This window comes from Neopsephotus bourkii, unplaced genomic scaffold (genome assembly GCF_033783945.1).
Source record: "Neopsephotus bourkii isolate Nb327-2 ecotype Australia unplaced genomic scaffold, CSIRO-AGI_Nbou_v1 NB_887, whole genome shotgun sequence".
Classification (NCBI taxonomy): domain Eukaryota; kingdom Metazoa; phylum Chordata; class Aves; order Psittaciformes; family Psittacidae; genus Neopsephotus; species Neopsephotus bourkii.
Genome location: NW_026901381.1, coordinates 2,567,759 through 2,582,544, shown reverse-complemented (window position 1 = coordinate 2,582,544; position 14,786 = coordinate 2,567,759). Strand labels below are relative to the sequence as shown.

General features: G+C 64.5%; 3 protein-coding genes across 3 annotated transcripts; all 3 read right to left on the bottom strand.

The window, feature by feature from the left end:
• Positions 1-23: 23 nt before the first annotated feature.
• QARS1 (glutaminyl-tRNA synthetase 1) lies at positions 24-5,821 on the bottom strand. The gene is made up of 24 exons (XM_061357250.1): positions 5,630-5,821; positions 5,171-5,318; positions 4,985-5,094; positions 4,821-4,896; positions 4,521-4,585; positions 4,271-4,324; positions 4,024-4,081; positions 3,867-3,938; positions 3,663-3,748; positions 3,380-3,466; positions 3,200-3,299; positions 2,999-3,077; positions 2,767-2,875; positions 2,554-2,684; positions 2,360-2,452; positions 2,108-2,245; positions 1,923-2,010; positions 1,700-1,843; positions 1,524-1,628; positions 1,134-1,226; positions 772-899; positions 557-623; positions 283-408; positions 24-207 (listed from the first exon to the last, which is right to left on the bottom strand). Exons 1-24 carry the CDS (start codon positions 5,774-5,776, stop codon positions 157-159), a joined length of 2,355 nt encoding a protein of 784 aa, XP_061213234.1. The 5' UTR covers positions 5,777-5,821; the 3' UTR covers positions 24-156.
• A 797-nt stretch (positions 5,822-6,618) lies between these two features.
• On the bottom strand, positions 6,619-7,775 carry LOC133214386 (epidermal differentiation-specific protein-like). Its single transcript, XM_061357249.1, has one exon. It carries the CDS (start codon positions 7,698-7,700, stop codon positions 6,642-6,644), a length of 1,059 nt encoding a protein of 352 aa, XP_061213233.1. The 5' UTR covers positions 7,701-7,775; the 3' UTR covers positions 6,619-6,641.
• Positions 7,776-9,144: 1,369 nt separating this feature from the next.
• On the bottom strand, positions 9,145-14,400 carry SLC6A8 (solute carrier family 6 member 8). The gene is made up of 14 exons (XM_061357248.1): positions 14,060-14,400; positions 13,609-13,830; positions 13,092-13,223; positions 12,260-12,527; positions 12,051-12,183; positions 11,715-11,849; positions 11,529-11,632; positions 11,327-11,451; positions 11,129-11,241; positions 10,911-11,048; positions 10,657-10,759; positions 10,484-10,584; positions 10,054-10,224; positions 9,145-9,407 (listed from the first exon to the last, which is right to left on the bottom strand). Exons 1-14 carry the CDS (start codon positions 14,166-14,168, stop codon positions 9,276-9,278), a joined length of 1,986 nt encoding a protein of 661 aa, XP_061213232.1. The 5' UTR covers positions 14,169-14,400; the 3' UTR covers positions 9,145-9,275.
• Positions 14,401-14,786: the final 386 nt, after the last annotated feature.

The following is a 14,786-nucleotide window of genomic DNA, read 5'->3' as shown; positions in this document are numbered from 1 at the left end:
GCAGTGACAGCGCAAGGCAGGGCTGGGATGCTCGGTTTATTGAGGCCATGCTGTGGGGCGCCCCAGGGGGGGTGGCACCAAGGCACGGTGGCACTGGGGGTGCGCAGGGACCCCCCCAGGAAGCAGCATCACAGTGGGGCAGCAGCGGCAGGTCCCTCAAGCCTTGCCAGGGTCCTCCTTCAGTGTCACCGTCCGGTTGAACACCATCTGGGGAGAGGCAGAGGGGTCAGCTCTGAGCCCAGGGTGGATGAGGAGCCCCATGGCCCCTTTCCCAGTGCTCACCTTCCCCTCCTTGCTGTCGGGATCCACGGAGAAGTAACCGAGGCGTTCAAACTGGAACTTGTCAAAGGGATGGGCGGAGAGGACGGAGCTGTCAACCAGGGCGTTGGGGACCACACGCAGGGAGTCCTGGCAAAGGGAAGCAGCTCAATGGGCTCCTCTGCCCCCTCCACAGCCCCTCTGCCCCCAGGGACACAGCAGGAAGGGATTGGGGGCACAGAGAATGGGGTGCCTCAGGTGTGGGTGCAGGAGGGCCTCAGCTCCTGCTGTTACTCACAGGGTTGAGGTCACTCAAGAAGCCACCGGGCACCTCTGATGGGTCCTCGGGGTTTTTGTGCAAAAACCTGCCATGAGACAGAGTCATCACAAAGCCGTGGGGCGAGAGGACATGGTGCCCCATGGCAGCTGTGGGGCAGCAGCTCCTGGCACCCCAAAGCAGTGTTTTCCCCACAGAGCTTGTGCCTGCACCTCTCTGTGTCACCGGGTACTCACAGGCGCTCGTAGAGCCGCACTTCACACACCAGCGGCTCCGACACCCAATGGATGAAGGCTTTGGGCTTCTCTGCCATGTCCGACTTGGTGCAAGTCACCTCCAGCTCCATCACGCGCCCGCTGGCGTCCTGAGGGAGAAGAGGAGATGAACTGAGCCACCATGCTGCAGCCTCATCACACAGGGCAGTTATGGGGCTGAACCACCAGCTCCTCACTGTGCGGGGCACAGAGGCAGCCTGCACCCACACTGTGCCCTCGGCACCCAGCCCAACACCACCATCACGTCCCTTCCCTTTGGGGCATGGCCATGTCCTGACATCCCACAGCCCATCCTCATGTCACTGGTGCCCAGAGCCACTCACCTTGATGATGTTCTGGACAGCAATGATGTAGCCAGTGTGGCGCAGCCCCACCGGCTGCCCAGGGGCCAGGCGCTTGTAGCCCTTGTCCATCTCCTGTGGGAGAGTTCATGGCTGCATGAGGTATCCCAGCACAGGCAGCAGGTCCCCCCTCCAGCACATCTCTGTCTCCATGGTTGTATTTCCTCCCCAGCTCCTGCCCTCCCCGTGCTGTTTGAATTGCCATGCTGCTGCAGGATGCTCCCCAGCACACAAGCACACCAGACATGTCCCAGCTGAGCTGATGGCAGGGGGCATTTCCCCGGTGCCCATCAGAGCTGGGGGCATGTTCAGGACTCACAGCCCATTCCCCACGCAAGGGCAGGGCTGCATGGCCCAGTGTGCCCGGCTCACCTCCCTGAAGTCCGTCTCCTCGATGTAGACAGTGGGCTGGAAGGGCACTTTGTGAAAACCCCTGCTCTCATCGGCTGGGAAGTTGGGCACAAGGACCTCAAGTGCCTGGGGAGAAGGAGGGGGTTAATGCTGGCCCTGGGGAACCCCGCTCCCACCCCATCCCGCAGCAGTCTCACCTTCGGGGCAGGGAAGTTGGTGATGGTGACCTTGAGGGGCTCCAGGACGGCCATGGCGCGGGGGGCCTGCTCGTTCAGCACCTCCCGTGCACACGCCTCCAGGAGATGCGGCTCCATCGTTGCCTGGGCCACGGTCACACCGACCTGCAGGGCAGCCTGCTGTCACCACACTGCGCAGGGGACACGTCCACCTGCCCCATCCCACCCTGTCCCCAGAACCTACCCGTGCACAGAAGTTGTTGATGGCCTCGGGGGGGAAGCCTCGCCGGCGCAGGGCTGTCAGCGTGAAGAGCCGCGGGTCATCCCAGTCCCTGAAGAGACACCAGTGTGACAGCCAGGCATTGCCCTGTGTGACAGCCAGGCAGTGCCCTAGGTGAGACCCACAGTGCCCGCTGGCCCCACTCCTACCTCACAGCACCCGTCTCCACCAGCCGGATGATCTTCCTCTTGGATACAACAGTGTAGAGCAGGTTCAGGCGCCCATACTCCCACTGCACAGGGCAGTAGACATCCAGTGCATTGCACAGCCAGAAGTAGGAGGAGCGCCTGCAAAGGAGACACAGCCTCACACCCATCCATGGACACACTGTTCACCCAACACTGGGACGTGGCTAGTTGCCCCCTCAGGTCCATCCCAGCCATGGGCCATGCTGTACTCACCTGGCCTGGAACTCCTTAGTGCAGAGGGAGTGCGTGATGTGCTCGATGGAGTCGCAGAGGCAGTGTGTGTAGTCGTATGTGGGGTAGATGCACCTGCAAAGGCAGACACAGTCAGACCCCAGTCAGTCTGCATCACCTCCCCATTGCCAGGAGGTGCAGACCACCCATGCCAGGACACCGCAGACCCTCCCTACCACTTGTCCCCAGTGCGGTGGTGCGGAGTAAACTTGACGCGGTACGCGACAGGGTCCATCTTCCCGTCCTCCATCACCAGCTTCATCCGCAGCGTGGCCTCCCCCTCCCCAAACTTGCCCTTCCGCATGTCCTGTGGGGCAGGGGGAAGCTGTCAGCTGAGCCATGGACCCAGACCCCACTGGCACACATCACCTGTGTCCAGCCAGGAGTACCTCAAAGAGCAGGAGTGACTCCTCCACCGGCCGGTCCCGCCATGGAGAGGGTGGTGGGTTGTGGCCCTTGATCTCCTCAATCTTCTGATGGCAGACGTATGCCTGGCCCCTATGGAGGGAAACCACCATCACCAGAAAGGAGTGACCCATCCCCTGGGTGAGGGGGAACCCTGGCCATGGCACAGGACGTCTGCACCATGCTGCTACATCCATACTGCCCCCGAACACTCACCTGCAGATGAGCTCCAGGGCCCAAGTGTAGAGCTGGTCAAAGTAATCTGATGCATGGGTCACTGCATAGGGCTGGTAGCCTATGGGGATGGGGGAAACACAACAATTGGAGGCATCCCCAGGACACAGCAGCAGGACTTGTGTGCAGGGATGTCCCCAGCAGCACCTGGCCTGACCCTGCCCGCCCCATCCCAAGCCATACCCAGCCACTCGACCATGTCCCGGATGGCAGTGAAGTACTTCTCCTCCTCCTTCTCGGGGTTGGTGTCATCATAGCGCAGGAAGCACACGCCACCGTTGGCCTGGGGACAGGGACAGTGAGCAGCCGCTCTGAGGGACCACAGGGACAGGCCAAGCAGGCAGGAGCTGAGGAGCTTCTCACCTTGGCATAGCCAAAGTTGAAGTTGATGGCTTTGGCATGGCCGATGTGCAGGATCCCATTGGGCTCAGGAGGGAACCGTGTCCGTACCTGCAGGAAGGAAAGGGACACCTCGGGAGCACAGGCATGATTCCTCCATGATTCCACAGAGCTCCCCATGCCATATGGGTGCTGGCCGTGTCCACGCTGAGCTTAGCATCCCCCAGCCAACCCACCACCCAACCAGAGCATGGCACATCAGTGTCACCACCACAGGGAACTGCTGGCCTGGGGGACACAGCCTTACCTGCCCACCCGTGATGGCCAAGTGCTGCTTCAGCAGAGCCATGGTGTTGGGGGTCACCACATAACCCTCCGTCTTGTAGTTCTCCCCTGCAGGCAGAAGACGTTCAGGGCTGTAGCACCCAAACCCAGCCAAGCCCAGCAGGGGTGAGGAAGGACACGGGGCCAGGCTGGTCCCACACGCATGGTGGTGGCTCCTTGCACTCACCCGGCTTGTGGAACTTGAGGGCTTCTCCCCGCAGCTGCTCCAGCAGGGACCGTGTCTCGGTGCCCACCTCGCCTGCAGGGAGAGACAGGGCTGAGCAGGGACAGGAGGCAGGTCCCGAAGGGCTGGCGAAGCTGTCCATGGAAGGACAGTCTCTTACCGTTCTCCACCACAGCTGCCTTCTGCTTCTCCACTGGGGCTGGCCGGGCCTTTGCAGCCTGCAGGGACCAGCACAGCATCCTGAGTGCTCATCCCCAGCATGCACCTTCCCTTCCTGGCCCAGGCTACTGCCCCCAGTGCTCCTCACAGTGGCAGCTGAGCCCAGAGCAGCTATTGGGCTCCTGCCTTGTCACTCAGCTGGGAAACACCATCCCAATGCCCAGCTTCTCCCTTCTCCTCCTCCTCACCTTCGGTTTCTTTTCCAGGTCAGCTTCTGTCTTTGGACCCAGCAAATGCAGCACCTGGAGAAACGAGACACAAACAGAAGTAGAGAAGGCTCCTGGTGCCCCAAGTCCTGCAGGTGACCCTCACCCAACCCTGCAGGATGTGTCCAGCACCGGTGCCTCCTGTGGGGCAGCCCAGGACATCCCACACTGAGCATGGCACCAACAGGGGACACCATCCCAAGCACCCCTGACCCGCTGCCCTCGCACCCACCTGCAGATCCACCTCGTTCTTGATGGTCTTCCCATCGGCCCAACGCAGCCGGCTCCGCGCCTCCCCTGCACACAGGGCACCCCATGGGCAAAGGACATAGCCACAGAGAGTGGCCGGAGGCAGCCCTTGCCCCAGGGCTGTCCCTGGTACAGGGCACCACAACCACCACCCCCAGCCCTGCCTGCAGTGGATGTGGCACAACAGCTGGGGCTGGTGCAGCCCATGGCAAAGGGCTGGCTCTCAGGGTCCAGAAAGGAGGCAGCAGCGATAGCAGGGTCTGCCCCGGCGCCCCACACTCACCCATCAGCAGCCCCATGTTGAAGTGGTACCGCTCGGCCAGCAGCTCCGCTCGGTGCTCGCTGATCACTGCCTCTACCTGGGGAGCAGGACAAGGACGCTGCGGTGAGCAGGGCAGCAGGAGCATGACGCAGTGTCCCTCCCGGTGTCCCTCCAGCCCCTCTCACCGCCTCCTCGATCTGCTCGGGGGTGATGCACACCCCCACGCCGCAGGCTTGCTCGAAGTCCGCCGCATCCAGGGGCTCCAGGGGGTGGTTCCGCACGTACTCCAAGGCAGCTGGGGACAGAGAGGGGGTGATGAACGGGGACATCCCCGCCGGTACCGGGGTGGGGGTCCCGGCGCTGCAGGGTACCGCTGAGCTGCAGGTCGGTGAGGATCTCCCTGCGGGCGATGTAGCCGACGAGGAAACCGAGGTGCTTCGGGTCCCGGAGCCGAGCGGCCGCGTTGTACAGCAGCGTCCCTGTGGCTTTGTCCAGGGCCGGGCCTAGTGCGCTCTGAGCCTGCCGGGACCGTCCGGAGGAAGGGTCAGCGCGGGCCCGGGGCTCAGCACCGGTGAAACGGCGGCCCCGGGGCTGGCGTGAGGTGGAAATGCCAAGGGCTGAGGCTGCTCGGTGAAGCCGGGGAGGGGGATCCCGGGGAAGACGCAGGGTCCCTGCGGTAACGGCGCTGTACCGGGAGCCGGGAGGTCTGGGAACCGGGGTACTGAGTGACCCGGGGGATCGGGGAACCGGGGCTTCGAGGAGCCGGGGGATCGGGGAACCGAGGGACCCGGGTGACCGAGTGACCCAGTTGTGGTCCGCGGTGGGCGCACCTGCAGCACTGCGCGGCGCAGCAGAGCGCTGAGCGCCCCGTTCCGCAGCGTCTCTCGCGCTTTGGCCTCGCTGAGGCCGATGCCGGTGAACAGCCCGAGCGCTTCTTCCGCCTCCTCCGGCGACATCATCCCCGCCGCTGCCGCCATGTTGCCGCCACCGCCACCGCCCGCTCCGGGAGGCGTGGCTACGCCCAGCCAATCGGGGAGGGGAGGGCGTGCCGCTGTCACAGCTTGAGCCAATCGACAGCGAGAGACGCTTGACATGAGAAATAGGATGGGGGGAGTTCGGAGCCGGTTCCACCAATGACGCGCAGGGGGCGGGGCCAAGCGTGCAGGCAGTGGCATCATTTAAAGAGACAGGCGGCGGGGGCAGCCACGTGGGGGGCGGGGCCAGGGGCGGGGCCTCCCGGTCCGTCAGCATCGGCGGCTCCCCCAGACCCGTGCTCGCCCCAAAGCCGTGTTCCCGCAGCTGCCCCAGCCCCTGCCCCGCTGTCTCCCCGGTGCAATGTCCGCTTTCCTCAGCCCAGTGCCCCCCGGCTCTCCCAGCCCAGCGTCCCTTGCCCCCCCCCAAGCCTGGTGTCTCCCCCAGCCCGGTGCCCCCTCCCAGCCCACTGTCCCCAGCTCTTCCCCGTGTCTCCCGGCTCCCACAGAGTGGAATTCCCTGCCTTTCGCAGCCCGGTGTCCTTCCCACCCCAGTGTACCCCCAAATTCCTCAGCACGAAGTCCCCTTAGCCCTCTGTGCCCAGCTCATCCATCTCTCCCCAGTGTCCCTCAGCCCACTGTCCCCCAGCTCTCCCAGCCCTGTGTCTCCCATTCCCGCAAGCCCACCCCGGCCCCAGCAGCAGCAGATCCGGGCGGTTAGGAAAACGGGTTTATTGGCTTGAAAGCAGCACGTAAAGGGAAGAGGCACCGCCAGGTCCTTGCGGCTGGAGCCACCGGATACGGCCAGAAAAGGCGAGTCCTGGCTCCTCCATGGACAGGCAGCGCCGGCGTCTCCAGGGATCCCACCCAGCTACAGCTCCATCCCGGTGCCCGGCACCAGCTCTGTCCCCTTAGCGGCTGCCTGCTCCTTGCCTGCCGCCGGCAGAGGCTTCAAGCTATAGCGGGCACTGATGTTGGTACCGGAGACGCTGCGGTACTCGCCCATCTCCGTACGCACGGTTTCATTCTGGGTGATGGTGAGCAGGACCGGCACCGACAGCGTCACCTCCTTCCGCAAGACCTGGATGCTGAGCGCCGTGCGCGGGGGGATCTTGGCCGGGAGCTGCACTTCCACCCGCTCCCGGCGGGTGCTGGACTCGCTGTGTCCTTTCTGCACCGTGAAGATGTTGGAGGCTTCCACGGTGAGCGTGAAGGACAGCCCGGCTTTGAGGCTGGTGGCGTTGCTGAAGTGAAAGCTCTGCCAGAGCGTGGTGCCGTACTCCCGGCTGCTGCTGGCCGCCAGCGCTTGCTCCGACTCCGTCTCGTTCACCCCCTCCACCTCATCCACCAGCACCTCCCGCTCATCCTCTACCCGCTTCTCCTTCCAGAGGAGACGCGCGGACACCCGGGGCCGCCCCGGCCGCAGCGGGCGCAGATGGGACAGCCGAGACTGGAAGTTCAGCTCCGGTTTGTAGTCAGCGAGACGCTCACCGGGCCACGCCAGGCAGTGCCAGCCGCCACGGCCGGGGTGCTGGTAGAGCAGCCAGACCCCTCGCTGCACCACGTGAGATGCCACCCGGTCATTGAAGTACCCGTACGCCAAGTTGGTCTCCTCCGTCACCACCTTGCAGGCACCTTGGAAGTTGGGGTGTTCATAGAGGGTGATCTGGGGGTCCCCCAGGTCGTGGTGCACAAGGCGCAGCGCTGAGAAGCTGTTGGGTCGCTCTATGGAGGGGTACTCACCCTCCTCGAAGGCGTGCGGCTGCCCCTCGTACTTGGGGTCTGTGTAGGCGATCCAGGGCTGCCCCACCACCTTCAGAGAGGAGATGCAGTTCCCGAAATCCAGCTCGTGCAGGTCGGGCACGTCGCAAGTGAACTCCCGGCTCAGCCCCTCGAAGTTGGCGTGCTCGTACACCGTGATCCGGTTCATGGTGCCCGGCGGGGGGCTCCAGGGAGTCCGTGGGGGAAGCAAATGGTGCCCCAGCTGCCCCTTATCCCTGTCTCTGCTTCTGCTTTGCCTGCCTCCACCTGCTCTCACCACCACCAGCAGCCTTTTACAGAGGGTGGTGGGACGGAACGCGCTGTGACATGAAGGGGAGGTGATGACGGGACCCAGCCAGGCCCCGGTGCACCGGGGTGGGATGTCAACCGGTCCCGCAGACCAGCCCTGCCGGAAAGTCCAGCCGTGCCCCTGGCATGCGGCGCTCCAGCACTAACGAGTCATCCCCAATTAGCGCCCATGCTTCCGCCCTGCCCCTGCTAATTACGGTGCGTGTTGCCGGTGGGGCAGGAACTGCCGGCTCGCCCCGAGACAAGCCCCTTTGGCACCCCAATGATCCCGAAGGGGCAGGCCGTACCCCCCCGGCATAGCCATGCTGCCCCAGTGCTGCGCTCCAGGTTGGCCCAGGCAGATGCTGGCACCTCTCCCTCCTTGTCCTTCCACGGGCAGCGCAGAGACGTGGGGTGCCCCACGGTGCTGCTGGATGGCGATAGGTGCCAGCCCCGGGCACATCAGGATGCTGACACACAGCCAGGGCACAGGGACAGTTGGCAGCCACCCCAGCACGGCGTGCCAAGGGCTTCCTCATGGCACCATGCAGGTCCCCACGGCATGGGCTGGAGCTGTGGGATGTGATACAGGGCACGTGCACCCCCTGCTTGGTGCCCCATTGGGACTGGGTGCAGGCAGCTTGAGCATCTGGCTTCTCCCAGCTACATAGTGGGGCTCAAGGGCTGCATCATCTCCCCTCATCCCTCCTCATCCCAGAACAGTCCCTGCAGCACAGCACAGGGAGAGGAGAACCCTGAAGTCAACACAAGCAGCTCCCAGTGGGGTATGGCTGGATCCTGACTGACCCACTGCAATCCCCACTATGGCCTGGGAACAGCCAGGACCCTAAAAGCCTGAAAGTAGCTGAAATCCATCCCTTGGGACTTGAAAGCAGGGCCAACCCTACCTACATGGGGTGCCTCAGTCCCATAGGGAAACCTGGGTTTGGTACATCCTGCAATGGAAGAGGAGGGAGACCCCACGGCGCCTGCTGCCTGTCCCCTCTGAGTCACCCCAAGAGTGGAGCCAATGTGTCCCCACATCCCTGAGCCCCCAAGCCCCTGTCCCACACCCCCCATGCCGGTGCTGCCAGGGTCTCCCAGTTTATTGCCAGATGTCGGGGCGGTCGGGGTTACACCAGACAAACGCTACAGGAAGCGGTTAGTGAGCGGGGGGCCGGGGGGGGCCGGCTGGGGCCGGAGTTGGGCTGTCCCTTGCTCCCCCCCCCCAAACCTGCAGCCTCCCCCCCCCCCCAGCCGCTCCATTCCCCCCCCCCCCCAATCCCGGGGACCCCTCCTGCTCCCCGCAGCCACCCCCCCTCCCTGGGCCCCATTGACCCCTCCCTGCAGCGAGGCTGGGGGGCTGGGGTGGTGCGGGGGGCACGGGGCAGAGCGGTGGGAGGCAGTGCTGGCATTATTGCTATGGCAGGCGGGAGCAGCGCGACCCTCCCCGTGCTCAGATCACAGTCTCGAAGAGCGTCGCCTTCTCCTTGGGGGGCTCTGGGGCCAGCAGTTTGGCTTCTGCCTCGGGTGTCAGGTACTCCAGGTGGTGGTGGCCCCAGATTGGAGTGGTCAGGAGCTGCCAGCGCTGCGGGGACCTTGTGTCAGTGCATGGGGACAGCCCCGACCCGACACGGTGCGTCCCATATCGCTGGTGCGTGGGGTGGGGTTTGCATGGGGATGGAGGTGAGACCGGGATGAGGAAGGGACTGAAATGGGATTGAGATAGGGATGGGACTGAGATGGTGATGGGACTGAGAAAGCGATGTCTCACTTGGGTGTCTCACATGGGTGAGGTTGGGAGTGAGACAGTGATGGGGACAGGGGTGGGATTTTTATGGGAGAGTGATAAGCACAGGAAAGAGACTTGGATGGGGATGTGGGTGCATCTAGGCTAGCAAAGGGATTGAAATGGGATTGAGAAGAGGACAGGGATGAGATGGAGATGGGGTTGAGACAATGATGGGCTAGGGACAGGATCTGTCAGGAAGTAAGAGGGATAGAGATTGGATTCGGATGGGGAAGGAACAGAGACAGTGACCTAAGCAAGACTGGAATTCAGGTGAGGCTTGGAATGAGACAGTGATGGGGACAGGGACGGGATTTGGCTGCGCATGGGACTGATGTGGCAACATGGACAGAGCTGGGATTCGAATGGGGATGGGACTGGGATGGGGATGGGGGGGGGGAACAAGGGCAGAGCAGAGCAGAGGGGTGGGCTGGAGCCCCCTCACCTCGCGCAGGGAGCCTTTGCAGCGCAGGAGCTTGTACAGTAGGGTGCAGGGGATGCAGAGCATGGAGGAGAGAGCCAGGACCCAGCCAATGGCCTCCCCCCACCACGGGTACACGTATGTCTTGTTGTAGGTCAGCGGCTTGTAGTTCACCACATGGAACACGAAGATGCCCTGGGTACAGAGACTGGGATGAGGTCCTGCGGGCCAGGGGATGGCAGCCACAGACCCCCCATGCGTGTCACCCCATGACCCTGACACGTATGTCATCCCGTGACCCTGACACGCGTCCTGCCCCATGACCCTGACACGCGTGTCGCCCCGTGGCTGCCGTGCCCAAAGCAGCCGCCTGGGGGAGCTCAGCGCCCGTGGCAGCGAGGACACGCGAGGACATGCGAGGACACGCATGAACACATGTGTCAGCCCCGCTCACCACGCAGACCAGCGGCGTCACCACAGCCCAGCACCACTTCATGAAGGGCAGGGGCCGGTAGCCAATCATACGGGCCACGTCGTCCATGAAGCGGTCGGCACCTATGGGGAGAAGGAGGTCAGCCCCATAGAGCACCCTTGCGTGACCCCCTCCCCATGTCCTCCTGGCCTCACCATAGACCCAGGCAATGACCACGCACTCCCAGAACGCTTGCCACAGCAGCGTGATCCCGCTGGCCGAGTAGTTGTCAAAGAGCTGGAACACGTACATGCCACCCTGCCAGGACACCGCGTGTCACCGGGACTGTGCCAGGCACCCCGCATGCCACAGACACCCTGAGCTCCCACAGCACACTGGTGACAACAGTGTGGGCGCAGCACCCCAGGGATCTCCCACCCCACGCCGGGGCCCACGGTTCCATCATCACCTCTGTGACCATGGAGAGGTCGATGAGGCAGAAGATGATGCAGCAGACGGCAGCGGTGAGCTCGCGGCGCAGCGAGCCAGCCCCCGGCTGGGGGAACATGTCCAGGATGCCCGTGATGAAACCCTCCACACCGACAAACTGCGGCAGAGAGCGGGGCTCAGTGGGGATGCACCACCCCGTGCCCTTGCCCGTCCCCGTCCCCCCTGCCCGCCCTGCACCTGGCTGTCCAGCCCCAGCACCAGGAGCATGAAGAAGAAGAGCGTGGCCCAAAGCGGCGACAAGGGCATCAGTGTCACGGCTTTGGGGTAGGCGATGAAAGCCAGCCCGGGGCCTGTGGGAGAGCGGGGTCAGCGGTGCCACCATAGGGTGGGACACAGGGGGACACGGCACCGGGGTCACCACTGCCCGGCACTCACCGGACTCGGCCACCTTGGAGATGTCCACGCCTTGCTCGGATGCCATGAAGCCCAGCACGGAGAAGACAACGAAGCCGGCGAAGAAGCTGGTGGAGCTGTTGATCACGGCCAGGATGTAGGCATCCCTGTGGGCACAGCAGGTCAGGGGACAGCACGGGGGGACACGCACTGGAGGGGACACCCACAGCCGGTGCAGCACTACCTGTAGCAGTTGTTGTGGAAGCGGTTGTAGCTGCCCAGCGCGGTCAGGGCGCCCAAACCGATGGCGTAGGAGAAGAAGATCTGGGTGCCAGCATCAATCCAGACCTGCGTGCGAGGGAGGGTGTTGGGGAGCAAGGAAAGTGTTAGGGGGGTCCCCTTCTCCTCCTGCCCTCTCCACTGCCCTCACCTGCGCCTCGGCCAGCTTGGACCAGTCGGGTTTCAGGTAGTAGATGATGCCACCCAGCGCCCCAGGCAGTGTCACCCCATGGACCAGCAGCAGGATGAGGACCACGTAGGGGAAGAGTGCTGTGAAGTAGACGATCTGCAGAGGAGAGGGTGCTGGTGAGACCCTCACCTAGGCTGGGGGCTCTCCATCGTGTGCCAAAAAAGGACCAGAGCTCAGGAACGTCCCCAGCAGAGAGATGTGGGACAGGGGGTCGTGCACCCCATGGGCTGTGGCACAGGAGCCAGCAGTGCCGGTGTGCTGGTGGCTCCAATGCGTTCTCCCCACCACCAGCATCACCTTCCCGGTTGACTTGACGCCTTTCCAGATGCAGAAGTAGACGATGACCCAGGTAGCGATCAAGCAGAGGATCATCTGCCAGTTCATCTCCCCCGGCTCGCTGAGGGCCCCCGAGAGCCGCAGCACCTTGTTCCTGCAGAGCGGGGCCGTGCTGAGCACCGGGGTGATGGCATCAGCCCCAGGACAGCCCGCGTGGTGCCCGCACTCACTCCCAAAACTCGATGACGGGCGAGCGCTTGTTGCCCATGTCTGCGCAGCTGACGTTGAAGAGCTTGGCGGTGGCGTTGATGCTGGCGTTGTAGCAGAGCTCCAACTGGAAGAGCTCGGTGCACTGCTCCGTGTTCCAGGGGTGGCCGCACGTGGCCCAGGGCAGCGTGTCCGTCAGTGAGTGCACCAGGTAGTAGAGTCCCCACACCAGGATCATGATGTAGTAGGAGTTGCAGAAGAAGACGATCACCATCGAAGCCAGACCCAGACCTGCGGCACGGGGAGGTCAGAGCCTGGGGTGGGATGAGGGGTGCAGGCAGGGATGGGGCAGGACACGGTGACAACACGGAGCAGCTCAAGGTAGGACAGGGAGGAGCTGGTGAGGATGGGACAGAGGGAGCTGATGGGGGTGGGAGCGGGGGAGCTGGTGCGGGGGGGACAGGTGGGGAGGGGAAAGGGGGAGCTGATGGGGATGGGACACGGGAAACTGGCAGCCTCAGGCAGGACAGGATGGGGATAGCCACATAGCACCAGGGTCTGTCAGCCGCAGGGATGCCCTGGGGATGCTGGCAGCAGCAGGCAGGGAGCCCCAGCGGCAGGCAGGGCCAGGCAGGGCAGCGCAGGATGGCACGGGACACGGGGACAGGCAGCTGCCGCCCTTGGCCAGGGTGCAGGGGAGCAACGGGACGCGGACAAGGTACAGAGGAGCCGGCAGGGTGCGGGCAGGGTGCAGGCAGACGGTGTCCTCGGCGCTGCGGGCAGGGCACGGGGCCACGGGCAGGGTGCAGGCAGGGCACGGGCAGGGTGTGGGGTGCAGGCAGGGCGCAGCGTTACCCTTGAAGAGGGGGGCGATGTTCCAAGCGGCGATGCCCCCCTGCTTCATGAACTGCCCCAAGGCCACCTCCAGGAAGAAGACGGGAATGCCTCCCACGAAGACAATGATGAGGTACGGGATGAGGAAGACGCCTGGGACCGGGGGGGGGGGGAGAGGGAACGGGGCCGGCTCAGCTGCCGCCGCTCCCCCCGGACCCCCCCGGACCCCCCCCTTCTCTCCCTGTGCCACCCGCCCCGGGCACAGCGAATGGGGAAGGAGCCTCTGAGCCCTCCCCTCGTCGATGTAGGTCAGGGCAGGCAGGTGATGGGGGGCTCCCCATGGACCCCCCATCCTTGTGGGTCGCAGCAGACACCTGTGGGGTGGCCCGTGAGCCCCGTGGATGTGCCCTTGCCACGGGGAGGTGGCCCCACTATGGGGTGACCCCATACACACACGCTATGGGGTGCTCTAACGCAACATGTGGTGCCCCACATGACTCTGTGAGACCCCCCCTCCTTTCGTGTCTATGGGGCTCACCTCCGCCGTTCTTGTAGCACAGGTAAGGGAAGCGCCAGACGTTGCCCAGCCCCACAGCGAAACCCACGCAGGACATGATGAAATCCATCTGCCGGGCCCACGTCTCCCGTTCCGGAGCTGCAGTTGCTTTCGGGGGACCGGGGGGTCCCACTAACGGTGCCATTATTGCCCGTTCCTCACCCGCCGTGGGTGGGTCTGTACCCTCTGCTTCCCTACGGGTCTCTATTGAAATGGGGATGGGAAGGGGGGGGGGCACCCCATACAATGTTGTCACCCCCCGCACGGCGAAGCGTGACGTCAGATGTCAGGCCGCGTGACGTCACAATGCAGAGCGGTGACTCACCCCGCGGCGGCGCGGTCGCGCGTGGCCGTGGACCCCCCCCCCCTTTTCCTTTCCCGTTTTCCCTTCCCCACCGCTATTCCCAACCTCATCTCTCTCTTTCAGGCTTACCGGAGCCCGAGGGAGCACCAGCAGCAGCGGCGGCGGCGGCGGCATCGTCTCGTTGCGGGGCAGCAGCGGGTGGCTGCGGGGCGGCTTTATCGGCAGGGACCGGGGGCATATCGCGGGGGGCCGGGGAGCGCGGGTGGGTCGGGGACGGCTCCGTTGGCCGTAGGGAAAAAAGGGGGGGTACAGGGTAAAGGGGAAAAGGGGGGGGTTCAGAAGCAATCCACGAAGCACTTAAAGGTGAGTCGGAAGAACCTCATTGAGGGCGGCGGGGCGCGGCGGGGCGGGCCGGGCCGGGCGAGCGGCTCAGAGCCGGGCTGCGGGGCCGGCGCCGCTCGGCCGCTCCGGGGCTCTCTGCGCCGCGGCACCGGGAGGCGGTGGAGGCAGCGACCGGCCGCGCCGCCCCCCGAGCCCCATTGGACGTGACGCCTTCCCCGAGGCTTGACGGGACTTGCAGTCCCGGCACCGGGGGGGTACCGGGTGGTGGTGGTGGGGGGGGGATACCGGGCATTGGGGACGCTACGACATAAAGCACATCGGGTGCTAGAACTTGGGAACGCCGAAGCATCAAGCGGCACCGGGACAGCAAGCGGTACGGAACCGGGACTTGCAGTCCCGCCGCACCGGCACTAGGGGACACCGGGGGACACGACCAGGCAGTAGGGCACTGAGATTTGCAGTGCCGCCACAGCGGTACTGGGGTACACCAGGCACTACGGCGATGAGAGCGGGT